Consider the following 27,587-nt stretch of genomic DNA (forward strand, 5'->3'; position numbering starts at 1 on the left):
GTACTTCCCTGGGGGCTGGGGATAAGAATAGGCCCTCGGTTTGGCTGTACTTGTCGTAAGAGGCGACTAAACAGCCACCGGGTAGATGGGACTCGATAGCCTGGGAAGGCAGCTCATCTGAGAGAAGGAAAACTCTGATCCCAAGCCTCCACTGCCTTGTGGCTACATCCAGTTATGGAAAAGGTCTCAGGAGTCAACCTCAAGGCAAAATCCGGAGCCGGAGTCCCTGAGGCAGTTCATGGCTGAACACAGTCACGTTCTGGCAACTCCTGCGACGCCGCTGGAACCAACTGTATTGGCTTCTGCCTTTCCATTGGACTATTTCAGCGACGTGGAGAGGGGGGATTTGCTGCATGGGTAACAGCCTATCCTTCATATCTACTTTACCCAGGCTTCGCGCACTGGAGAGGACACTCTGTTCCAGAACACTTTTCAGAGCGTGATACCATAGTCTTCCGAGACTGAAGGATGCCAACTTGAGATACGCATTCGGTAGACGTTTACTGTCTCGCAGTGCAGTGTCTTTCAATATGTGAGTCAGAACCCAGAGGGGTTTGTGGCTAAGATAAAATTTGATCCAGACTTCCTGGCTTATTAAGTGCATTATAATCTACCTCATGGTACTAGCTCTCATGGATTCAGCTGTTCAGTCTAGGAGCGGGGGCATGTGGCAGCTACCTTTGTGGTGTGATAAAATTTTCTTTTAAACATTAAAATTGTACACTTATTTTAACTTCTACTTTTAGATTTTCAGGTTAGTATCCATTTGGACTTTTTTGCAAATTCCCTTTAAATGCCTGTTCTAGCCAGTTCTGTATCTCATATCAGAATTGACTGAGACAGGCAAGGGAAGCATATACTGTCTCTCAGATGGAATATAGTGTTGCACCTTGTCCTCAGCCCTGGTCATCAACGGGTTGGACTCTTGATTCAATGAGAATCAACAGGGCTGTTCCCTGCACCCTCCTTCGACTTCTGAAAGCTCAAACTCAGCTGGTTTTAGAAGCATTGAAAGACTATACCTGTCGGGTTTATTGTTGTTCAGGGAATTGGCGTTGAACTAGTAGGATGCTGGAGACTTTCAAGCCAGTATTTTAATGTCACTGAATTTTAATTTGTGTTACTGGAGTTGTAATGCTTCTAAATTTTTACCTGCCTTGAGCCTTTGGGCTGGACTATAAATGTACAATTTTGCTACTTAAGCGTAGTTAATTCTCTTGTGGTTTCACCAAGTTTAAGCTTAAGTAATGATTCTTGATTCAAGAATACAATATAACGTATCTTGTGCTAGAAGCCTCAATTTAAGAAATACTCAGGAGTCCACCTGTTCGTTGTTCTCTTTTTCGCTTCCTCTCCCCTCCATGATGCCACCTGCAGCTCAAAAGTTTAAAGCATGTTATTCACAGCTGGTTATATTTTTAAGCTAATAACCTGAATGCTTGTTTAGTTAATTCTAGTGTCTCCCAGAGGGCTGTTTCCTGCTTGGGTTGTTTTTCTGTGTGTCGAGATGTGTTGATGGAGAACAGAAATAAAGCATGATTAAGAGTCTCCTGGACTACCCTCATATACTAAAGAATGCTTTTTACATGTTGACTAGCAAATTCTAATATCGTGTCACTGTTGCAGGAAACTGATTCTGGAATAGGTGTGGACAAAGGGGAAGGTGGGTGGTGGGGTTGATGTATTGGGAATTTGAGGAGGGTGCAGTGTGCTACCCTCTTAGTGATACCTGGATGTCCGGGTTAGCCCCAGTTTGGTTAGGTGGAGTGGGTCCAGTCCCCCCACTGCAATAGCACGTTTCAATGAGAATCTCTCTCTTGAACCTTTATGAGTAAATGACAGTTGCTCATTTGTATGGGTGAAAGAGGACTCTTGGGGTCAGATGTGAAGCTTGAATACTTACCCCAATTCCTGGTGCTTCATTCTGTGTGTATCCCAAACTGTGTGAATCCATTTGTTTCTTCGAATTCCCTTCCCCCCCCCAAATCTTGTTGGTTTCCTTGTCTCTTTTTTCTTTCACATAACTCAGTGGTTCGTTGAGCTTCCTGGAGACAGTGAGTGAGCTTCAAGAAGGGACACAGTTGAGGGGAAGCAAAACCTGTCCCAGCTAATTAAAAAATTTTTTCTGGGGAATAGTTGCTCCCCATCTTCTTTCTGTCCCAGCTTGCAACAACTTTGTGCTTTCCCTTTAAAACTTGGTGGGAACCATTGAGAATGGTGCCATCTCCTGTCTGCATAGTCCAGTCTTAAGTGCTACATGTGGTCTTCATCCTGTCCTCACAGTCCTGAAAGCTTGAAACAAAAACCTAGGGCAAACTACAGTCTGTTGGCCATATCTAGTGGAGACAGCCCTCCGCAGCGTGAATGGCACTTACTGTTCCATCACACTGCTGCATGTCTGCCCGGAAATCTGGGTGCAGTGGGGCGACAGGTAATAAAAGCGCAGCATCTTGTTTAACTCATTGCAGAAGCATGTAAAATGGTGTATGGATGGAATAAAACAGGCATAGTAAAATGTGAATCTCGGTTCTTAAAAGTCTATGAAGTGACATGGAAATACGACCTGGGGTATCTCTTTAAAAATGCTGCCACTTTTCTTAAGTGCAGAATCTTGGTAAGACACGTCCGCTGTTGCTTCTTGAACACCCTAGATGTTTTAACCTTTGCTTCAAAGCTTTATTGATCAGTATTGGTGGTTTCATTCATAACACCCGCTGTTTTACATGTGTTAGTGAACAAAAAAGCCTCAGAGGCCATTCTTCTTGTTGTTTAATGAAAGGTTATGATTACTGACATTGGAACCGTCTCTTGTTTTCCCAGGTGGTTGATGAGAGAGGAACTGTCAACAGCGATGATGGCAGACCAGCCACCGCCATTAGAAGCCACGCCCATTTTGAATGAAGTGCCACTTCTACCTCATATGGTCAACGGGGACACTGCGCAGCAGGCAAGTGGACCTGTGCAATGTGGAAACATCCACACTGTCAGGCAGAGGTTGTCTTTCCATTCTGCTAACACATAGATGCATAGTCTCTTTGGAGCGTGCCCTCTGTAATTATAGCAGTAGCAAGGGACTTGGATAACAAGCAGTGTGCCAGGGTGCTCCCCTCCTTTGTGTGACTGGTTGTTAACATTAAAAACTTAGCTGGATGGCAAACGTGAACATGATTTAGAAGCTGCGGTGAATCCTTGGTCCTGTTGGTCTCCGTGCTCAGCCAAAGGTTCCATTGCACAGCGCATTCATGCTGTTATTTTACACAGCTTGGCATTTAGACATTCCGACTCGGTAGTTAAAGCAGAATGCAGACTTGGATCCTTCTCCAACCACACAGCCCTCCCCCCCTTTCTGTGTCCTTCTTCCCACCCATGCAGTGCAAAGCACCATGCCTCTGTTCCACCAGCAGCCTGCCCTATCCAGCTGCTCTGTTCCCTGTATTTTCAACTCTGTATTTTCAACGGCGTCTGAGCTAGGTGCTGTGCAACCCACCAGAAATTGACTTGTAACTCAGCTAGTGGGTCCTGATGCCCAGTTTGAGAAGCGCTGATCCATGTGCATTTTTACATGGAGTATGAGTTCCTGTCTTGACAGTCTTGCAAATCTTGACAAAAGGAACAACAGAAAAAGGGCAGGATGGAGGCAGGAATAAATAGGGAGACATAGACTGTGGTTTCAGTTGCACATAGTTAAGTTTTGTTATAGGAGCAAATGGAATATGCTAAAGACCTCAGAGAAAAGTAGGTTTGGGGAGATTTGACAGAAGTAAGAGAGGAGGCATTACACAGATGTCCTGGGGAGCCAATTCTAAGCCTTAAGGGTACCAAGTGGGTCATTTGAGGGAGCAGGAGACTCTCAAAGGGTTGAAGGTGGCTAGCAAATGTACCTGAATTTGGTGCTTCAAACATTGTTGGTGGGTTCAGCACTGACTGCTGTCTGCCCTGGGAAGCATCAAAAGCCATAGCTGAATTTAAGAGTCAAGCATAACTATTACTTGGACAGAGATATATCATCAGAGAGACAGTTTTCTTCCATTCTCTGTTGTTCTCTATTTAATACAGATTGATAAGGCATATCCAGTACTTTATTTCTTAGAGAGGAAGGAATTAACAGTACTTAGATCTTCTTTGAAGTAACTCTGCAAATAGCATAGGAGTGATGTGTATCCCATTTCTGATGTTAATGTTGGAACAAATTACTACTGTTAGGAAAAATTGTTGCACAGTTATTCTGAAGCATTCAGCTGCATACTCCATACACATTTCAGATATTTTTCTGTGGCCCGCAGGAGTTGAGTTACTTTCATTTTATGGCACGAATGCCTTGGAAGTAGCACCAACTGCCTAATTTTGCAACTTAACAGTTCTAGAAAATGATGAAGCAGGCATTAAAATGTTGACCTTTCAGCTGATGTTTTGCGTGTTTTCTCTTTTCTCCAAATTGTGCTGTGGATGGAAAAGGAATTGCTGTTTTTGTGTGCATGAAATAGTGAAGCTTTCCCAATTAAAAAATTTCATAATGGTTTAAATAAATTCCTTACAAAAGAAACAGCAGGTGGTTTAAAAACTAAGTTTGCCCGGAAAAATTATTCTGGGAGAAGTGGTTTGAGTGTTCCACTAAAACTCTTATTTTGAAATGGGGAAAAAATAATTCTCAACGACTTTCATTTCTTGTACGTGACGTATATATGTGTACTTTCTCAATTCAGCGAGCACCAAAGCATTATCTTGGTTTGGCTGCAGCTTAGGTTTACTTTATGCTTTGAGAGTTTAAATCTGCATCTGTATTGTAAGATATAAGTGGACCATGTTGTGACTAACCTTGAGAATTGGAACTATCCTGTATCTATGCAGCACTATTTTGTATTTTCATATTTAAAATCTGGAGTGGTATTAATCTGTACACAAGTTCTTCAGTCTAAACAGGTGACATGTAGGAATGGTGCACCATCTCTTGGTATTGTGGCACTGGAGTCCCCAGAGGTTCCTTATTGGTGCCTTCTCTACTGGTACATTAAAGAATCTTCCTTAAGGGAAGGCTTCTTCTTTTTCCATGCAACCAGTAAGAAGTTGGATTTCTGTTTCTGATAAAGCAGCCAACTCAGCAGCTACATAAGCCTCTTTTGAAATGTAGGGAAGTCTCAAAAACCAGTCACTTGAGAAGGGTTTTTAAAGAAAAAAAAACTTACTATCCCAATTATGCAGTTTTGAAAACCCAGGCTACTCTTAGACATCTATGCATTCATTTCAATGCAGCCTGCATGGGAAAAGTTTCTGATGGCTTGGAGTCCTCATTTCACGAACAAATCTGCTTAGAGACATTTTTCAAAACTCATGCAGAGCTAGTTTGTTGTCAGGGTTGGGGTGGAGTTGGGGAGCAGCATCTTTATAGCATAATAGAAATATTAAAAAAAAATTATTAAAACAGTGTTCATTGCTTACAACAGCTAAAATAAAAAAATTGGGCAGCGCAGGTAAAACAGGCATATAAAAACAGTGGCAGAAATAGCTTTGATTTTCAGCCATTGACCCACTTCAATACCTATGTAAAGATTCAGCCTCAGCCCCTGAATACCTACCAAACCTTTTTTTAAAAAAAGGGGTCTTCACCATTTTCATAAGAGAAAATGGAACTGCCTGATGAGTCTCTCTTAGGAGGGAGTTGTATAGTAGGGGTGCTACCCTTGAGAAGACCCTTTGTCTCAGACATTCAAACCTCTGATATGAACCTCACCCAGTCCATTAAAACTTCCAGCACTTTACCTTGCTCCGTGGAAAAGGAGAAATAGAGTTGATAGTTATCAGTTTGTTTTTTTAATGGCAGATGTTTAAATTGATGTTTTGCATTGCCTCAGCTATAAATTTAAATGAAAAAGGATATTGACTACGATGAGAATTCTTTTTGAAAGTAACCTCATGCCAGACTAAATGGTGCCTTCACATAACACATGAAAAGACACTTAACTCCTGCACTAATGGCTAGTTTCAAGAAATATTTTTATTATATCTCTACAAAGAGAGTTTTGAAACTGACAGCTTCTGAGTTTGTTCCTTTCTCTTTCGCCACAGTCAGTGGAGAAATTAAGAAAGCATTCTTGATTTGAAAAATCAAGATGAGGTATGGGAAAAATGCCTAGTTAGGCAGGGTTTTATGAATTCATGTTTCCCATGTGCAGAACTTGGCATTGGGCACAGTGGAGAATCTTGGCTTTCAGTTTTAAAAAAGCCTCTGTCTAGACCATATGGCTGTGAAGCCAGGCTTCAGACCTGGTTTTGAAACGGAGACTGCTTTGGTTGCTTAGTGGGAAGGGCATTCCTCTTGATACTCTCGGATCTCAGGGTGGTGTGTATAGTTTCTCCCTCCTTTTGTCGTCACAACAACATTGTGAGGTAGGTGAGACTAAGAGAGAGTGGCTGCCCAGTGTCACCCAGGAAGCTTCATGACTAAGCAGGGATTAGAACCTGGATTTTCTAGAACTAAGTTCAACTCCTGAACTACTTCACCATCCTGGCTCTCATCCTGGTTACTATATAATGGTAGTTCTGGTGCTTTTTTTTGAAAGGTAGACTTTCCCAAATTGTACACATTGGCTTAATTTGAAAAAATAATTAACTTAGCAATTAAAATTAAAAGGTCATCTCATTTGCAGTACATGGCCCAGTTCTTAGTAGTGTGCATGAACAGTAATAGTAATCAGCTTAAACATGGAACCAATGCTCTGAACTGTTCCTGTTCCTTGACCAGGTGGAATAACTCCTTTTGGAGTTATAAGGAATGTTCCTTATTCCAGGTGGAATAAGCCCTTTTGCCCCACCTGCAATTGGCTAGCAACCCACCTAGAGGGTCCCAACCCACAGTTTGAGCAGCACTGATCTAGGCACATTAGCCATCCATCTTCTAAGCAGGTCCAATAAGGATTTTTTTTTCTCTTGTCAGAATTATTCTACTCTAGTGCATTTGGTCGGTTCTACTCTAATGCTTTTGGTCTCTAGTGCGGTGGTCTGTGGTGAACTATCCTGGCATGGAAAATGTGTACAGCTCTGTTATGATCACTGTAAGGGTACAGTGGCCTGTCCTGTCAGTCTCCCTATGAGATACTTAGAGCACTGTGAGTGTGGGGGAGAGAGAGAGAGGGAGGCTGTCCCCTGTCGCTACATAATCTGTGAAGGCTAACATTCAAAGTAGAAAATGATAATCTTATAGGAGCTCTTGCAGGTTTAAATTAAGGATGACCTCTCTGCCCTGTTACAATGATCAGGGTATTGAGGATTATGTACATTCCATGGGCTATTAATGAGAATAGCTTTGATCAGATGGAGCAGAAAAAGTTGAAAAATCTGGTTCTTATTTTATTTTGAATGGAACGAAAGGTCTGTTTGTTCTTGGTTGAATACAGTACCATAACTTTTTGCTAGAGATATAAAAAGTTTGGCCTGTTCAGCACTTAAGTACTGGGTCAGAAGCTAGGAAAATGGGGCACATGATGACTTCTGTTTTGTTTTAATGGTTTGTGGAATAAGCTTTTTCAGTAAGAAGGGTCTGGCAGTGGCACTTTCTGTGGTAGCATTAGGTCATCATCAACCTTTTCCATTACTATTATCTGATCAACAGATTGCATCATCTTGGCCCTCTTGAACGGTGCAACTTGCTGCCCTTGCTCCCTTTGCAACTTTTCCACACATTAAAGAAAAATGAGAAGCCTTGCAAGGTTTAGAAGAGTTTATCTTAAACTAAAAATACTAGTAATCGATAAGCTTTTGCTTGCTTGTTCTGTAGCTAGCTTAACATTGACTAATGTAAACTGGGAAGAAACTTCCTAAGGCGGTGGTTTAGGGCAAAGCATAAATCTGAGAGCTCTGTGTCTCCAAAACACAATTGGCCCCCAAAATAATGGTAACGTGTTTCATTTTGGTGAACCCGTGCTTGAGTGAAAAACATTTAATGAGCTAGTTTTCAGAAAGCTTGCAGGCTCTGGATCTTGTAAAAATGGTAAAAAAGAAAAGACAGCTGGGGCTGTTTGGAAATCTTGTTTCAGAGCTCTGTCCTTGGCTTGACTTAAGCATTGGTTCTTGCCTGGGGTTGCAAAGGCCTGTTGCTGTTGGTAGATAACAAGGACAATGCATCCTTCTGCGTTGTGAAAAAATTCAGACTGGTTTTTTTTTCCCCCCACCTTCAGGTAATGACAGTTATTGAGGAATTGCATGCAACATGGTACTTTCCTCTGGGTGCAACCCAAGAGTAGCTCCTTAAAGAAGTCCCCTTCCTTCAGTAGTTTACAACCATTGATTTAAGAATTTGTGAATCGGCACAGTTTTGCAGAAGCGACATCTTCATTGTGTACCGTTCCAGATTTTTTTTTTTTAAGTCTTGCAGCTTTATCTGGCTGTGTTTGGAATTTGCAAACTTCCCTGTTGAGCTAGCATTGGCTTACCTAGCTTGGATCGGCGGCCAGAATCACAGATTTGGAAGGCAGTTTCGCAGAGACCAGTGGAACTTGCTCCTATGCAAGCATGTTGGGACCAGCGGTGGTAAACATGTGCTCAACCTTTATGGCATGCTTCTTTGATATCAGACAATGCGTTGTCTGTTCAGCTCACTTGCTCTTCTGGTTGAAAGTGACAGTGTTTTATCTGCAGCCATTTGTGATGTGACTGCAAGAAAACGCAGTCTGTAAATTCTCATACGTGTTTGAATTTAATCCACCATGGCCTCTTCCACCTGTTGTGTTGCTCAAGCAGATCTGTGCCCTTCCCTGAGAAATGCTTACCTCTGAGGAGAAGGAAAAAAGCCAACAAGGCAGAATTCATCATCACCACCTCCTGTTGTGCTTTTTAAGTTGAACTATGTGAACTATTTTTAACCAAACCTAAGCTGCCACCTCTTAAAAGGTGGAAAAGCAGCATGTAAATGCCTAGATAAATAATAGGATTATTCCTGCTTTGTTACTTGTGGTTACCTTGAACACTTAGTAAGCCAAACAAGTCTGCTGATTATTCACTCTTCCCAAAACATGGTGTGTTACAGTAACATTCTATAGTTATAGGGACTAAGAGGCATATTGAAAAAGTCCAAGACAGAATATCACCCGTGTTTTGCTTTTCAGACAGCTTTGCTTCTCAAAATTCAATTTGTGGAAAACCTGTTAAGTAGCAATACGTCTCCCAGCCTTCATGGGACACTGAACTCTTCACACATGTATCCGTTTTCTGCAGTTCTTATAGTTTTTTTTAACGATTCTTTGCAATGCACAGAAAGAATGCACTTAGCCCTTTCATGTGCTATTCTCCTCTTTGTGTGCCTTTATGTATACATGGGCTGCCTTTTAATTGAAGCAGTTGAACAGATGGCGCAGTCTTCTGTAAAGGCATACCTGAGCAAGTCAGGATCTTTTAAATAAGAAACAATATCACTGTGTTGTGCAACATTAGCTGTGCTTTAACATGTCGGTGGACGTGCAATGAATACTGTCTATGGCAACTATCTATTTTCAACCACTGTGCCATGGCACACTGGTGTGCCGCGAATGATCCCCAGGTGTGCCGTGGGAATTTGGGAGAGGGTCATTTATCAAGAGGACCATTGGGGGATGTGAGCCCCCATTTGACAGCACAGTGTGCCTTGTCAATTGTCAAAAAGCTAATGGTGTGCCTTGACCGTTTTAGTGCCTTGCCAGTGTGCCGTGAGATGAAAAAGGTTGAAAACCACTGGTCTGTGGAAAGCCGGGTTTACTTCATTGAATAATCATTGACAGCTTGTGTAGGGGGAGAATAGTCATCTGGAGAGCGAAGTTCTTTAGCATATGGGTCAGGACCCAGACAGTGGTCGTAGGAGTACTGTTGCTGCCATTTTGTTTTGAGGTCCAAGCCTGTGCAATTAAAACAGTAGCCCAAGCTAGACCTAGAATGAAGTAAATTCCACCAGAGACTTTGTCTTCAAAATGATTGATTTGGGTAATAATAATATATATAATATACAGTATTTATATACCGCCTTTCTTGGTCTTTATTCAAGACTTTATTCAAGGCGGTTTACACAGGCAGGCTTATTAAATCCACGCAGGGATTTTTACAAATTGAAAGAAGGTTCTCTCTTTCAAGAACCACCACATTCAAGGTGTTACACTCCGATCTGGTTTAATATTCTGGCCTCCATCCTCCCACGCTCCGAGCAGATGGAACAGCTCAGCTGCAGCTTGCCAGCTGCTTCAAGGTCGCACGGTGCCGGTGGCCTCGAACTGGCGACCTTGTGGATGTTAATCTTCAGGCAAATGGAGGCTCTACCCTCTAGACTAGACTACCCTCCCTGGGTAAGCTCTCCAGTCCCCCAGTCTCCAGTCAATTTCTTGCCCGTCTGCCTACTTTATAGTGATACTCCGTCTTTCTGTCTTTCCTCATTTTTTCTCTCTCCAACTTTCAAAATCGAGTGCGTCTGTTGCGGTGACACTCTCTGCCCCTCCTCTCCTGGAAAGAAACAAGGGACACCAGTGCAGTAGCATCATCCTCTGATTGGCCAGCAGAAAAATGGGACAAGAGAGATAACTGTGGACATGTGCTCACCCATCCTCTTGTCTCTTGGACTCTTGTAACGAGTATGTCTCAGGTTGCAGGTTGGGTGTTGAGGTAGCTCCTGATAAATTGAAGACTACTGATTGAGAGGTCCCTGCATACACCATTCTGTTACACCATCCAGACATTGCCACGCTCCTTATTAATCTATAGGTAGGGCAGTATTGTCAGGACAGTACATGCACACTTGCAGATGGGTGTGCATCTCTATGTTAAATATTTATATCCTGTCCTGCTGCTCTAAATCAAAGTGCTCTAAATCAGCATTACCTTAATAAAAATTTTAAATTACGTTTTTGGGGCTAAAAACAAGACAATGTTCAGTCCATTAAAAGGAACTGATAACCAGAAAGAGAGAAGTTAATGTCACAGATTAAAATAACCTAAAACACAAAGGCAGCAAATGGAGTGGCCTTAAAATAACTTATTATTCAGTTATAAAAGTGGTGTCGGTGGCAGATTTGTATGGCTTAAATCTCTTCAAGCAGAGCAGGAGTGCCCAGTTACTAGCCTCTTGTGGCGTTAAAATGAAAGACATAACTTCAAGGCTCTTGAAAAGCAGCCTTCAGAAGAAGAGCTAGATAAAGCATCATTGTGCAAAGTTAATGCAGGTGTATTTTGGAAATCAAGATTCATTCGGCATGACAAGCATTCCAAAACTTGGGTGTCTTACATAGGTAGACTTCTCTTCATATGGGACTGAAATGTATTTGTGTTCATCCTGTTTGCTTTTTTGTTTTTTAGGTTATTCTTGTGCAAGTAAACCCAGGAGAGACTTTCACAATTAGAACAGAAGATGGACACATTCAGTGTATCCAAGGTAAAGAATCTTGTATAGATCTATTCCAAAACAGAAGTTTATTTTATTTTAAAATGTTTATATCTCTCACCTTTCAAACAGAAAGTACCCAGGGCAAATATATATTGATATGACTGGTATGTGCTCCAAGGATGTTAAATCCATGTTTTTGGGGATACACACTCCAAAGTTTTACAATCTTATGCAAATGGAATTGTATTTAAAGGACCATTAGTCATCTAAGCCAACCTGTTGGTACAGATCAGGGCCATCTGACCAACCCCCTTTTGCCCTGCAATTATTCAGGCCGTATGCAGAGACCACATCAATGACATAAGAGTGTTTCATAGAGCAAATAGGTTGCATAGAAGCTAAGCAGTATATATATGGGACAGTGGGGGTACACAGGGGAGCCATCGTCACACTGCTATACTGATCTGGTGAAAACATCTTAGTCAGCTTCCAACATGGCAAACAGGTCCTGAGCATGAACAAAACTCATGCATTGGGTCCTCATAAGAAAAAACATTATTGGACATTTTTTTAATGCACCCAGCATTCTATCCCTGATATATCAGTATTCCTCAAAGTGCAAGGGAAGGAAAAGACGATGGGGTGGGAGTTTATGGCACTCCCTGACTGGTGGACTGCAATCTCAAAGATTATCTACATTTCTTGAACAACTTTAGGGCTAAACCACTTGCTGTCTTTTCATTGCAAGTTTTTGTAGCTAGTTAGACCTAGAGAGCAACTCTGTGCACCTTATGGGCTGGTTATAGGTTTTACCTTTAGCGTTAAGGTAACACATGCGAAGCACAACCTCAGCAGTTAACCTCCTGCAAATCTGTGCAGGTGAAAATCCCTACGCCCTGGTTGGTTGCTTCCGGCATATTTAGACACATATTTAGGCATCTCTCTTGCAAGCAAGGTTGTGGATACACTCCCTTGCTTGATCTGCCCACTCCCACCCTGTTCAACCCCCTTCTTGTCTCCCTCCAATCCCCTGCGCTGGCTCACCTCTTCCGGCAGGCAGCCAGCATCTGTTGGTGTGCGGAGCTGGACGCTTGTGTCAGCGATCAGCTCGTGTGCACTGGCCTAGTCTCATTTGCAATGGAACACATGTTCCGCCAGCATAATCCTTCAGTAGGATTGGGCCATAAATCATAATCAGGTAAGTGGCGTACTCTTTGAAGGAAATACATTTAAGGAATGCTTTTAGCCATATAAGAAAATGCCTGCTGGATCCGACCCCAAAGCCTACTTTGTCCAGCATCCTGTTTGCAACAGAGTCCCACCAGCTGCCTCTGGGGAGCCCACAAGCAGGACAGAAATCCATGCTTCTCTCCCACCCCTGCTTTCCTAAAGCTGGCTTTCAGAGACTTATTGCTGCTAAACCTCAAGGTTGCATGTAGCCATTCCCTGAATGTGGCCAATCCCCTTATGAAGCCATCCCAGCTCATGGCCAGGATAATAATAATAATAACAACTAGGTATTTATATGCCGCCTTTCTGGTCATCGGATTACTCCTCTGACTTTATTCAAGGCGGTTTACATAGGCAGGCGTTTCTAAATCCCACAAGGGGATTTTTACAATCATAGAGGTTCTCTTTCAAGAACCAGCAACATTTCAGATGATTCTTCCTGGCTTGGTCTCACTTCTGGCCTCCAGCTCTCCCTCGCAGGCTGACAAGCAGCTCCATCTCTCACCTGGAGGGCAGCTAAGATGCTTCTTGCTCACACCAAGAGCAGGTGGAATCAGTCAGCTGGGCTTGTCAGCTGCTTCAAGGTCTCGCCATTCTCAGCCGTTCAGGGAGCTGCCGGTGTCCTCGAACTGGCGACCTTCTGATGTTACCTTTGGGCTAACGGAGGCTCTACCCTCTAGACCAGACCTCCTGCCCAAGGTTCAACCAAGGATCTTAAGTGCGGTGGTGGAATGTTGTCAAACTTTCATACAACTTTTTTTTTAAGGGTGCAAGAAGCAAGAATAAGCTAAAAGAAAGTACGCAACAAACTGAACGTAGGCAATAAAATGGCTGCAGATTATCCAGCAGCAGCTTTGATATTGTGTCATCGATGTCCTTGAAAATCAGCTGCAGCTCTCTTACTGAGTCATTTGTTAGATGTTGTGGGGGAAGGACCATAGCTCAGTGGCAGGGCACCTGCTTTATAAGAAGCAGGTTCCAGATTCAGTTCCTGGAATCTTTTGGTAGGCCTGGGAAAGAATTCCTGGAGAGCCAGTGCTAGTCAGCATTGGCACTAGTGAGTTAGCTGAACCCTGAGCATTACTCATAAACAACTTCCTGTGCTCCTAGGGTGCTGACCCACTTGTGGTGGAAAGACATCGCTGGCTGGTTGCGTGTCATCTATAGTGATTTTCAGGAGTTTGGAAATGCCCTGAATTAGTGGTTCTCAAACTTTTTAGAGGCCCTGGAGCTGGGGTGTCAAACTCATTTCGTACAGAGGGCTGAATAGCATTCATGATGGCTGCTGAGGGCAGGAAGTGATGTCGTTAAGCAGGTCCATGGTAAAAAAAGCACTTTTTCTTCACCTAGGAACTCCTTATCTGCAAGTGTCAGAAGTTAAAATACACAAATCTTGATTGTATTTTCAAGATATGGGAGAGCTCAATTGTCATGTGGGCTTCCCTTTCAGCTGTGACACTTCAGCACTGCTCAGCAGCTGAGAGCAGCTGAAGGTGGTGCTGAGAGAGGCCAAGGGCTGGATGAAGAGCTTCTGCGGGACACATCCGGCCCCCAAGCCTGATGCTTGACACTGCTGCCCTAGAGGCTGCTGCCTGATTTATAAATGCCAAGAAGTGTGGCTATAATGGTGATTGGGCAGCAGTGCTCCCGCCCCCTCCCAAGTAGCAGCTTGTTTAACCCTTGATGCACATAGCCTAATCTTCCCTGTCAGTTTCACGAGCCATCACAATGGGTCACAGCGCACTGGTGGGTCCCGGATCTACAGTTTGAGAACTGTGGCTCTAAGATATACAGTTTCCGGTAAGCCTGGCATTGAAACACCTTTCCCCTTTCAGACCCACACAGCCATTCCTGTTTTTATATTCTATTTCTCCATTATTAGCTTTATTCTTAACATTGTTTACAGACTGTTCTCTGCAGTGATTTGCTGCTCGTGCACAGACTGGAAAATCGCTTAAAGGTTTTTACATACGAATAAAACGTCATGTGCTTCTGCGCGATGGCCATTTAGGTTATCGGGATTGTCAAATGAACTGTGACTGCACAGGCTTTGGCGCAGTATGTAGATGTGAACTTGCTGTTGCTTGGTTTCCTTTCAGGTCCAGCACACGTTCCCATGATGTCACCAAATGGTTCCGTGCCTCCAATATTTGTGCCTCCTGGCTACGTATCTCAGGTAAGCAAGAAGGGCCTTTGATGTTTTGCCAGGGCAGAATTTCCTAGAAGAAGAGAGCGAATTTGCTTTTATTAACATTCAGTGGGGAAGTGGGGCAGAAATGGATGCCTTTCTCCCTCGTCATGTTTCGTGTCCTGTTTTCGCTATGGGCCTCGTGTAGACTCAGTGTTTCCCAATCTCTTAACCATGATTACAGGATCCCTCTCCCTCATGTCTTTCCTGCATGACTATACTTTCCTCTTCAGCATTAACCCTAATGTAGCATTGCATCTGCACTGTGGTTAATGGTAGGCAGTGTTAGCTTTAAAGCAGCTTGGGTTAGAAAGTAGGGTCAGTGTAGGTGAAATTCTGCATCATGGCAATGCTAAAAAGGGAAGGCAGGGTGTTGTATACTTGGACTCACTCCCAGGGTTTTGGGTGCTCAAAGTTGTTGGTTCTGAACCCTAGAGCCCTCAAAGATCCCTGTTCGGTAGTACTGCCACCACCCTGTAAGAGCCAGTGCCTCAGTCCAGGGACACCGAGACCCTCTAGGCTTAACTATATCCCTTGTAGGCACTGAGCACTTTCTTTACTTAAAGTCTCAGTCCTCAAGTTACTAGTCCACAAAGAGGATTTTTGGTAGCTTGCTGAACGGCTAGGCAGGATTCTGAACCTTTGTCCCCAACAGACAATGAACCAACAAGGTAAAAAGATTTTTACTTTATTAAGTACAAAGGGTTACAAAAAGTTACAAAAGGCAGCAAATGCTAGAGGCATAAAAACTTCTAGGAAACATATCAGCATAAAATAATAAAGCTAACTGGCTATCTCTGTTACTTTCTAACTCTCACCTGGGTCAGCTTCTTTTGTAGATCTTTCAGCTCTCAGTTACCTATGAGGCCACATGGTCCTGGGCTGGGGCAGGATGTGCACCCAAGCCAAAAGACAAAGACCAAAGACGAAGACACCCCTTTGGGCTTTGTTCTTATACTTCTCATGCCAAGAGGATGGTGTGACTCTTTACTCATTTCAGACTGCCCAATCAGAACTCTTGGGGACAGAATCTTCTCGAACTGGGGCTGAATGCTAGTCCTCCTAGTTCTCCCCCTCCCCACTGGAGACTCATGGCGCCTCTCTGTCTGCTGAGGTGCTACACCATCACCTTCCATGGAGTTGTAAATTCCTTTCAGCTAGGATTGCAAGCCCCTTGAAAGCCCCTTCTGTGTTACTGGGTTACTTTGGTTCAGGCTTTGCAATGCTACTAGGCCTGAACTGCACATATTCATGACACAGGGTGCATGTTAAGTCAGTGGGCTGCTCCCAACCTCCTAACCATAGTTTAGATCAGCAGTTCTCAAACCTTTTGGTTCCAGAGCTCTTTCCATTTCTGACCGTAGTGTCAGGGAGTCCCAGGGCTCCAAGGAGCTCACATTGAGAAATGTTGTTTAGGAGATCATCTCTTTTGTTGCCTCCCAGTGATTCAGTGCTGGGTCTTCTCTTAAGGTAGATGTTTTGAAAAGATGATCAGAGTTTCGTCCTCTGAAGCCAATCTTTTTCCTGCCTCTGTTCAAGAAGGTTGCAGGATCTAAATAGATGTCCCCCTGTATCCACAGTTTCACTAAGCTACAGTTCTCCACAGAGCCCCCGCAGCCATTACTTTCATTTTTTCTTTACTAGCAGTTGAAGCACATATTATCTTGCGTAACAGAGGGACAGTTTCTTGCTTAACTGAGGAACATGAAGGCAGGCAGCCTGCACACTAGAGGGACACAGCCGGAACATTAGCAGAAGGTGGGAACAGTCTCGCTCCCTGTGAATGTTCAGTTAGTCTCCTCCCTCTAGCTCTGTTAAGCAGGAAAATGCACACTTCCACTGATAGTAAGAAGAAACAACAGCAAACTGACATAGGGTATGCTGAGTATTGTACCTTATATAGTGTTGCCCCTTATCTGTGGGAGGGCAGAATGAGACCCCTGCAGATGGGGAGGGGCACACCTGTATTTTCTTTAGGCCAAACTTGTTTGTTTGCAAGGCAGATGGGAAAAATTATCCTTGAGGCTGGAATTCTCTGCTGCAAGTGGATGGCTGCCGCCGGCTAAGGTGGCTTAAAAATTCTTTAGACACATAAGTGGTGGGGAGAGGACAAGCAGCTGCTCTTAGCCAAGGTAGCTGAAAGAGATTGTCATCAGGAGCACTAATCTCGTGAATACAGGTCTGTCCTCCTTATCAGCAGATTTGGGACCTGTGGGTTCTGAACCCACGACGGAGGGAAGGACCTAAGCTACCAGATGTAACTGGAGTCATTCTCCGGTTGCATCCGGGAGGTTTTCTGAGGCTGTGCATGGTCTATGTAGGCCTCAGGACACTACTGGAGAACATCTCCGGTTGTGTCCATAGGTAATACTGAACCATCCCATGGATTCGCTTATCCACGGGTTTTGGTATCCGCGGGAAGTCTGGGAATGGATCCCTGCAGATACTAGTTTCTTAGGTTAAACAGGAGGGCCACTTCCATCTTGGCTCATCAGGCAGAAATATCTGCATGACCATTTTTGGGAACGAGATCCTGAACTGGATCAACCCTTGGTGCAATATAGGAGGATTTTTGTGTTCTGTCCATTGTTATCGTGGTCCCAACTCCTGCTACCTCTTCTGTTTGAATAATCCTACCCTGGCTGACAGAATAGCAGCGAGTTGCACGCCGAACAGTGCACCACTACCCCTTTACAACTTGGTTTTTGTTCCAGCAGCATTTTGTGTGTGGCAGCCTTGCTTTGTGAATCTGTTGAGCATGTACAAAGGCCTGTTGGCTGCTGGAGGAGGGAACTAACCATATCACTGAATTGTTCAGGTTCCATTTTGAAGTTCAGGCTCCATCTTGGAGAATGTACACAGATGGTAGTGGAGCACTGTAGCTATGACATCCACTCCAATTGGTTTTAATGACTCAAACGTTCACTGCTGTGTGTGTTGATCCCTCCCCAGGGAGAAAATCCTCTCCACTCATGCATCTGAGTCACAGCACCTCCTGGACTGTGCTTCCTTTTTATTTTTTCCTTCTTCGTTGAGATTCATAGTCTTTTTATCCCAATAACACCAGAACCAGTTGGCAAAAAATTACCATGTTCTAGTAAATGTATTTTAAAAAAGAACACACCATTCTCTGTATTCAGTGGTACATAATAACTTTTCAAGATTTCATTATGCTCACCAGAATATTTAAAATTGACTGGCAGCTCTTGGAGAATCAGAGTTCCTTTCTGTATTGCAAGAGCTCCGTGTGTGATGGTTGTTCTGGTTAGGCTTTTCTGTTTGGTTGTGTCCAAGCAGTAAACTAAAAGGGACCTACAATCACTGGGTATACCTGTCTTGTGCATCTAGGGCCCTAATTTTCAATAACCTCACTCTTTCCTTGTTCCCTAAAGTAAATACAGGTGGGCCTGCATTGTCTGCCGGGGTCCTGATCCAGGAACCTCCGTGGATACTGAAACAAGTGGATGATGAAATCTGTAGGTCTCAGGGCCTCGATGGATGTTCTGAGGACCGGGGAGGCCATGCAGTCTCTGAAAGCCTTTAAACATCATTCCCAGAACCAGAAGTGACTTTCTAAGGCCTTAGAAGGCATTTTGAGCTCCATGAAATTCGTGCGGGACCATGACAGGTCTTGGACCACCCTCCGGAGGTGACTGGAGCACAGCTCCGGTTGCCGCTGGAGGGTCTGTGTGGGGCCAACCCTGTGGATTTGGGAACCATGAATAGTGAAATCCACAGTTCCCAAATCCGTGGATACAGCGGACCCACTGTATATATTTTAGTCACTAGGGTTTTCTGTGGATATTACCAAGTTTTTTACTTCACCTGAAGAATGCTTCAGGGGCTTACAGGACCACTACATGCAGTGCACTACATGCACATGACCTACATGTGGGTGTTTCTACCACTGAGAGATGCAGCGAACAAAAAGAACCCAGAATTTGGCTTATCTGCTTGCTGCGCCAAGTTTATTCCTTTGTAGTTTTTCTGGATTTTTGCTTTAGATTAAACCTGTCAACTCTGAACAGAGGTTGGTTAGATATTGGGTGCTGCTACTTCAGGGGTAACTGGGTTAGTGAGGAACTGGGAGGGCCTAGTCCAGCCCCAGGCAAGGTCTGTCTTTAAGAAAAGCAAAGCAGAAAACCTTGGCTTCCCAGTGGATGGAGAGGGAAGCCCTTGGCAAACAAGTAGGGAGAATTCACAGGTAAGAGCCACAGTGCTGCAAACCACTATAATTAACCCCTAGAACTGGGATGTTAATATAGTATGTGCATTTATTGCATGTTTGAAGAAATCAAGCACATTTTTGCAAAAGATGGCTTGCAACCAAGGAAGAAAACTCTTCCTCTTGAAAATGCAGAACTCTTAAATTAATTGCAGATGACTTGGAGGTCACATTTATAGGTAACGCTTGTCGTGATAATCTGTGGCTTGTTACATTTGTTCTTCCTTTTTTTTTAAGGCTGTGTTGTCCCATCAGTCTGATTTATCTTGAGCTGAGAAATTTTCCATTTGGCATAACTGGTAGTTCTAGCTCTGACATTTTTGTTTGGCCAGCTGAGACAATCATGTGAGAATTGACTGGCCAAACTAAATGATCTTTAGACCAAAGAATTTGTTTGAGGAACTTGCCAGAGAGTATCTTGGGTTTGTCCTCTTATAAAACTTTCTGACCCAGATGCAAATTGTGATTAGGTTTTGCCATTGTTGATAACAGTAACTAGCTAACTAAAAGGGCATGATAAAGGAAACAGCCTTGACAGGAGGCATTATCATTGTGTGTCTGTTGTATTGAGTTTCATGCGAAAGTTAAGTGTAAGTGTGTAACCCATGTATTCCTTCAGATTAGGGCACATTTTAACATACCGAAACATGCTTTCAATTCATGCTAACCACGTGAAGATCCTGCCTTTGTCAAGGTTTTGTACGAGATATACTATCTTTGCTGAACTATATCCGTCGGACACTATTTTCTGACATTTCCACTAACAGTGGAAAACGTTGCATTTAATTACTTTAAGTCCCAGTGACTTCCAATGAGGACAGATGCAGATAAGAGGGTGGTTGACATTCACGCTGCATGTGGAGGCCAGTCATAGCAACAAGCCCCCAGTTACTAGGCAGCTTGTGACGCAGTGTGTGCTTTTGCCTTCATATCAAATGTCTGTCAGTTTTTTTTTAAGGACAGGTTGTGTGTGTATGACATTGAACATGTGTGCCTGAGGTCACATGACAGTTCAAGAGGTTGTTTGGTTAACTAGAATAAAAATCAAATGTTGACATCAAGCCTGAGGTTTGCCCATCATAGGTAAATGAGATGAAGTGGAGACCAGCCCTGACTTCCTCTGGCCCAGTGGTTCCCAAACTGTGAGCCATTGCTCTCCAGGGAAACCAGCCGCAGAATCCTCACAAAAAGCGCACCACCCTATACAATGTGTAGAATTGTAGCCCTTTTGGGGAGCTACAATTCCCCCAATTTTTGGGGAGCTACAGCTCCCTTTGGGGAGATAAAAGGAGACTTAGAGATGGCAGAGAAATTAAATGAGTTCTTTGCATCTGTCTTCACGGCAGAAGACCTCGGGCAGATACCGCTGCCCGAACGGCCCCTCCTAACCGAGGAGTTAAGTCAGATAGAGGTTAAAAGAGAAGATGTTTCAGACCTCATTGATAAATTAAAGATCAATAAGTCACCGGGCCCTGATGGCATACACCCAAGGGTTATTAAGGAATTGAAGAATGAAGTTGCAGATCTCTTGACTAAGGTATGCAACTTGTCCCTCAAAACAGCCACGGTACCAGAAGATTGGAGGATAGCAAATGTCACGCCTATTTTTAAAAAGGGAAAGAGGGGGGACCCGGGAAACTATAGGCCGGTCAGCCTAACATCCATACCGGGTAAGATGGTGGAATGCCTCATCAAAGATAGGATCTCAGAACACATAGACGAACAGGCCTTGCTGAGGGAGAGTCAGCATGGCTTCTGTAAGGGTAAGTCTTGCCTCACAAACCTTATAGAATTCTTTGAAAAGGTCAACAGGCATGTGGATGCGGGAGAACCCGTGGACATTATATATCTGGACTTTCAGAAGGCATTTGACACGGTCCCTCACCAAAGGCTACTGAAAAAACTCCACAGTCAGGGAATTAGAGGACAGGTCCTCTCGTGGATTGAGAACTGGTTGGAGGCCAGGAAGCAGAGAGTGGGTGTCAATGGGCAATTTTCACAATGGAGAGAGGTGAAAAGCGGTGTGCCCCAAGGATCTGTCCTGGGACCGGTGCTTTTCAACCTCTTCATAAATGACCTGGAGACAGGGTTGAGCAGTGAAGTGGCTAAGTTTGCAGACGACACCAAACTTTTCCAAGTGGTAAAGACCAGAAGTGATTGTGAGGAGCTCCAGAAGGATTTCTCCAGACTGGCAGAATGGGCAGCAAAATGGCAGATGCGCTTCAATGTCAGTAAGTGTAAAGTCATGCACATTGGGGCAAAAAATCAAAACTTTAGATATAGGCTGATGGGTTCTGAGCTGTCTGTGACAGATCAGGAGAGAGATCTTGGGGTGGTGGTGGACAGGTCGATGAAAGTGTCGACCCAATGTGCGGCGGCAGTGAAGAAGGCCAATTCTATGCTTGGGATCATTAGGAAGGGTATTGAGAACAAAACGGCTAATATTATAATGCCGTTGTACAAATCGATGGTAAGGCCACACCAGGAGTATTGTGTCCAGTTCTGGTCGCCGCATCTCAAAAAAGACATAGTGGAAATGGAAAAGGTGCAAAAGATAGCGACTAAGCTGATTACGGGGCTGGGGCACCTTCCTTATGAGGAAAGGCTATGGCGTTTGGGCCTCTTCAGCCTAGAAAAGAGACGCTTGAGGGGGGACATGATTGAGACATACAAAATTATGCAGGGGATGGACAGAGTGGATAGGGAGATGCTCTTTACACTCTCACATAATACCAGAACCAGGGGACATCCACTAAAATTGAGTGTTGGGCGGGTTAGGACAGACAAAAGAAAATATTTCTTTACTCAGCGCGTGGTCAGTCTGTGGAACTCCTTGCCACAGGATGTGGTGCTGGCATCTAGCCTAGACGCCTTTAAAAGGGGATTGGACGAGTTTCTGGAGGAAAAATCCATTATGGGGTACAAGCCATGATGTGTATGCGCAACCTCCTGATTTTAGGAATGGGTTAAGTCAGAATGCCAGATGTAGGGGAGAGCACCAGGACGAGGTCTCTTGTTATCTGGTGTGCTCCCTGGGGCATTTGGTGGGCCGCTGTGAGATCCAGGAAGCTGGACTAGATGGGCCTATGGCCTGATCCAGTGGGGCTGTTCTTATGTTCTTATGTTCTTACAGCCAGTGGTCCAGTAGGTCAAGGGAGCTGCCAGTACATCCATATTTCCTCTGATAGATCTGCAAGACTGTTTTGAGGTGGTTATCATTGCACATGAAACATACCCATAGTTCTCATTTTTTTTATATGCATCTTCAAAATCATTCTCATGGCACCAACAGTCTCATAATTACCTAGGATAAGCTTGGGAAAGTTGGGAGTGGGAGCAAAGAACTTATCAGCAATTGTATTACGTACTTCTTCACCCAGAACAGCTTGGTCTGACCGCGTCTGACTTTGCATTCAGCCTCTTCAGCCTAGAAAAGAGACGCCTGAGGGGGGACATGATTGAGACATACAAAATTATGCAGGGGATGGACAGAGTGGATAGGGAGATGCTTTTTACACTCTCACATAATACCAGAACTAGGGGACATCCACTAAAATTGAGTGTTGGGCAGGTTAGGACAGACAAGAGAAAATATTTCTTTACTCAGCGTGTGGTCGGTCTGTGGAACTCCTTGCCACAGGATGTGGTGATGGCGTCTAGCCTGGACGCCTTTAAAAGGGGATTGGACGAGTTTCTGGAGGAAAAATCCATTATGGGGTACAAGCCATGATGTGTATGCGCAACCTCCTGATTTTAGAAATGGGCTATGTCAGAAGGCCAGGTGCAAGGGAGGGCACCAGGATGAGGTCTCTTGTTATCTGGTGTGCTCCCTGGGGCATTTGGTGGGCCGCTGTGAGATCCAGGAAGCTGGACTAGATGGGCCTATGGCCTGATCCAGTGGGGCTGTTCTTATGTTCTTATGTTCTTATGCATTGCAGATGGTGGAAGAAAATGGGGTTCGGAAAGTTATCGTCATGCCACATTCTACAGAGTTCCACCCCTCCATGCATCCGCCACCTCCACACGTGCCCCATTATATGCACCCCCACCCTGCTTTGCTTCCCCATCCGCCTCATCCAGTGTATCCTGCCGTTCCGGGGACAGGAGAAATGCCACCGCAGTTTGTTCATCAGCACCCTCCCCCGCCATCGCCACATGTTTATCAAGACCAAGGTAAGGCACTGGTGCATTCTTTTGAGTGAATAGAAGAGAACGATGTCTTGAAGTTGAATCTCAGTCTTTCTCATGCTCACGCTCACGCACACACAGGTCCTTGCAAATTTGTGTTCTCCTGTGGTTCCCGGCTGGGTCATTTGGGAAACTCCTCCCCTCTTGGACAAGCAGGGTAAGATGATCCAAGTCTACCTGGGAGTGAGGGGCTCCCATGGTCTCCCCCCCCCCCCCCGGCCAGCCGACCTTGCCTCATTGCCAGTGAAAGGGTAGTTATATTGCTCCATAGAACAACGAAGTCAAAGACAATTAAGGGAAACAAAGAAGGAAGGAGTGGCGCACAGGCTAGGCTAAAGCCAAAGAACGTCTGCCTCCCCAGAGGGGGGAGAGGCTCTGGCGAATTGGCAGGAAGGCAAGAGGCATAAGGGCCAGGCTGAGTGGGACCAACTGGTTGAGGAGCTTGCTCCTTCCCAAAGAAGGTTCCTCTGAGGAGGAACTAGAGTTGGAGTCTCAGGGCTCACGCTTCTTTCCCTCCTACAGTCAGGGATGGAGAAGGGCCCAAGTACAGCCAACATTAAGCAGCAGGTAGCAGCTGTAGCGTCTGTATTAGGCCACCCCGGAAACGCCATCTCTCATCACACCCACACGTCAGGGAATTCCTAACGGGTGGCCTTGCTCAATCCACTGCCTGTCCACAGCGCCCCATCCTGGGATCTCAACATAATCTTAAAGGTCTTCGCGTGACCACGGCCACCTGCCCCCTTCAGGAACTGTTTCAGAAGACAGTTCCTGGTGAGGATTACCTGAGCGAGAAGTGATTCTGAGCTGTGAGGTAGGTGAGGCTGAGAGATAGCGACTAGCCCAAGGTCACCCAGGAAGCCTCATGGCCAAGCAAGGATTTGAACCTGGCTCTTGCAGGTCTAAGTCTGACTCCTGAACCACTTACACCATCCTGGCTCTCATTTTGTGTGTGATTGGTAGCCAACAAGGGGGAGAAACCAGGATAGAGATATTCTTAAATATTTGTTTTATTTTACCTTTAAAAAGCTGCTGGAATTCTTCCTTCCCAACTTCTGTCTGTACTGCAGTCACATAATTAACTTACAAGATTGACTGCTGGCTGTATGCTGTATTCAAACAATTGTTTATATCTAGATTTCTCACCTGCCCAGTCTTTTAAAAAATGCTTTTAGATTTTAACAAGAATTCAAAATGATCTGTTTAAAAAGGAATCCCCTCCTTGGCTTCTGTGACGAAATGCCTATCCATTCACAAAGACCATGCTTGTTGTATTCTAACGCTAATGGGTTATTTTCGCTGGCTCCCTTTTAGAGTCCCGCTCCCATGGAAGAACAAATTTTGTTCAGCGAGATGAAAGGACTCTCAAAATGCAAGAGCATTTGAAGAAAAGGTTAAAAGACAGGCAAGCTACCGGACATACAAATAATAAAATGAACAGCCCTCCTTCCTCACCTCATAAAGTTCACAATTCCTCCAACGCCAACGTTCAGAACGGATATGGAAAGGGACAACAAGGAACAGGAGGGCCCATAAAGCAGAAACAAGCAGGAAAGACCAGAGGAAGTCCATCAGCCGATGCGGAAATAGGAGGTAAGTAAGAGTGTCCAGTTGTGCTGCAGAGTTCAAGTTTATTCGGTTGATCAGCACATAAGCCATACACCTATTTATCTCAAATCTTAAAACCAGATTTTAAAACTACATAGAAACAGAATTTGTCTATATCCACAACACACTCTTTGCAAAGACTACTTAACTGTAGTTTCAGTAGTTTCTTTAAGAGTCCAAAAACATAGAAAGTTTATGTATCAATTTCTTTAAGAATCGATCTCTCCCTGCTGTATATTTTGGGCATCGGAAAAAGACATGCACCGGGGTGTTTTGCTGCAAATATGCTTGTGCGTTGGTGCAATTTCCGGTCACAGTTACACCTAACAGCAAAGCAAAATAAAATGAAAAATGGTGTTTTACTTTGTTCCTCCAGAATTTGAAGAGTTGAGCCTGTTGGATCCCTTTTCTTCTGCCTCTGATGTAGAGTATCTACAGAGCTGAATGGCAGCATGTTTATAGCAAGCATAAGTGATTTGACTAGAAGGAGAGGGAAGCTGGTTACAGTGAACAGGAGCATATCTTGTGGATTTAACAATGTCCACAAAAATGTCTCATCAGTAGAGGTGGGAGAAAATAGCAATAACGAAGTAAAACACACAACACCATTTTTGGTACTTCTCATTTTTTGTGTTAAAAAAACATGCACACACACACACAAAAACCCAAATCAGCAAAAAATAAAATTGTTTTATTTGGTTTTTATTTATTATTTAATGGGGGGGTGCATGAGTAATGACTGTGGCTGCGTCTGCTGTCGCTATTCTAGGAATGGGAACTGGAGACAGGTGACTCGAGTCCAAGTTGCAAAAACACTTGATTTTTGCTGACTCGTTTACATTCAAGTCTCAGACTTGAGTCTGAGGCGACCAACTCGGCACTCAGTCCCCACGCGTGCAGATTCTGTCTGTGTCTGGGTGTGGTTACTTTTTTTGCAGCGTGGAAGACCTCGTGTGGCCATCATTCTGATCAGGAAAGCAGCAGGGAAGTTCCAGCCAGGAGGAAGGGAAAGGTTAATGTTTTGTTTTTGCATCGAGCTGGGAGAGGGAGGCGTGAGAGGGCTCTCTTGTCCGTGTCTGAAGGAACCGATGATCATTGGATGAAGGATAGGAGAGGGAGGAGGCAGGGAAGTCGAGGGGAGGCAGTTCGTAGCAATCATGCTTTCCAACCACATGACTCCATTGTTACTTGGGAGGAGGAAGCCTCATTGAATGACTGGTGCAAATGGAACTGCTTCTGAGTAGAGCTGCAGAGGATTGGGTCGTACTCATAAGCCTCCCAGTTGCTGCAGATGACCCTCTTGCCACTTCTGTTTCCACTCTCACGCAGTCTGTCCAACCCCCTCCCGCCTTGTTTACGGATGGGACGGGGGCATCAGGGGAGTGTTTAAAGAGAACTGTGACACACACACCCTGGCAGCAGCCTCATGTTTTTTTTTTCCTGCGGAGCCACAGCTGACTTTTGAAGGGAAAGTCTTGTGACTCAAGTCTTTTCAAATCGCCAGAACGCTCTGGGCGACTCAGAAAGTCCCCCCGCTAGGACCTGATTTCGAGTCAACTCTCAGGGGGCGGAGTCTCATGACTCTACTTGAGTTGAGCCGTGTTGAACTTATCCATCCCTGCACTATGTCACCTGTCTAGTGCTCTTCTAAAGTAATTATAATGTATAACTGTGAATGGAATAAAAAACACATAGAACCACTTTTTGCATTTCTAACTTTGGAAAACACCAAAATCTGTGGGGAAAAAATGAGCCTTTTTCTCCCATCTCCATTTACCAGGCTTTTTATCTGAAGAGTGGGATTTCATTCCTATCACAGGGCTTTGCTCCACACCTTCCCATTGTGGTCTTATGTACCCATCGAAAAAATGTTCCTTTTGGGGGAAATCTCCAAAATAGTGTGGCATGGAGGAGCGGAAGCTTGAGCAAAGGAAGATCAGCAAAAGTCAGAGAGGCCCCCTTCTGTGCGCTGGAGTGTCTTCTGCTCCTGCTAAGAGCTCCCAGCTAAGTGGGCACATGCATCTGTCACATGAGTGAAATTGCCACCCGCTAATTAAAAGTTGCATTTCTGCCTACGTTGTCACAACAATAGCTTACTTGAGCAGTTTTTTTTCTTTCACGGTGAGCTACTTCTCTTCGGTGCACCTCCAACTCAATTTGTTTTCCACTCTGCTGGCAATTCTAGCAGCACAGAAGTGAAGGGCTTTTATTTTACGTGTAATCGACTGCGGGTAAATGCCTTATAATGTAAGCAGTGTACATCCCCAATGTAGAAATGTTGTCTCTTTGATTTAGTGTCAGGGATTGAAGGAGTGAAGTGCGAACAGCCTGGTCGCTTGGGTGATTTGAAAATTGTTTGCATTTGCAATAAAAATCGGGAAACCTCATTGGTAAGGTGAAAGGAAAAAGTGTTTCATCTTCATTCAGAACCTGTACTTATGGGGCTCTGCTTCTTCTGTTGACTTACTCAGCCCTCTGCATTAATTAGTATCCTGAACTTTGAGCCTTGGCAGGGGAAGTGGAAAAGCTAACATAAAATTATCTAAAACATGAACATGTTTATGCATGGGCTTTCCTTTCAGTGGCTTAAATGTTCTTTGCAGAAGTGTTTGTCTTGATTATCAAAAGTTAACACATCCTACAAAAAAAACAACAAACCACTTAGCAAGGGGCTCACACATGCATACTTTGTTGAAGTGCTTCATTTATTGTTTAGTGTGCAGGTAATCACAAAGATTTCTTCCAAGTCTTCACTAGAAGAACTTTCAAATATAGGGAACCAGAGATGTGCTCTGATACTTGATGTGAATAGGATA

General features: G+C 44.2%; 1 protein-coding gene across 1 annotated transcript in view; it reads left to right on the forward strand.

The window, feature by feature from the left end:
• LOC136663275 (fibronectin type-III domain-containing protein 3A-like) overlaps positions 1-27,587 on the forward strand; it is a 74,848-nt gene that overhangs the window by 23,941 nt on the left and 23,320 nt on the right. Inside the window, exons 2-6 of the mRNA XM_066640281.1 lie at positions 2,821-2,947; positions 11,305-11,380; positions 14,662-14,738; positions 22,914-23,148; positions 24,478-24,756. Of these exons, the coding sequence (XP_066496378.1) occupies positions 2,828-2,947; positions 11,305-11,380; positions 14,662-14,738; positions 22,914-23,148; positions 24,478-24,756 (787 nt within the window). The 5' untranslated portion in view covers positions 2,821-2,827. The remainder of the gene's footprint in view (positions 1-2,820; positions 2,948-11,304; positions 11,381-14,661; positions 14,739-22,913; positions 23,149-24,477; positions 24,757-27,587) is intronic.

Source organism: Tiliqua scincoides, chromosome 12 (genome assembly GCF_035046505.1).
Source record: "Tiliqua scincoides isolate rTilSci1 chromosome 12, rTilSci1.hap2, whole genome shotgun sequence".
Classification (NCBI taxonomy): Eukaryota; Metazoa; Chordata; class Lepidosauria; order Squamata; family Scincidae; genus Tiliqua; species Tiliqua scincoides.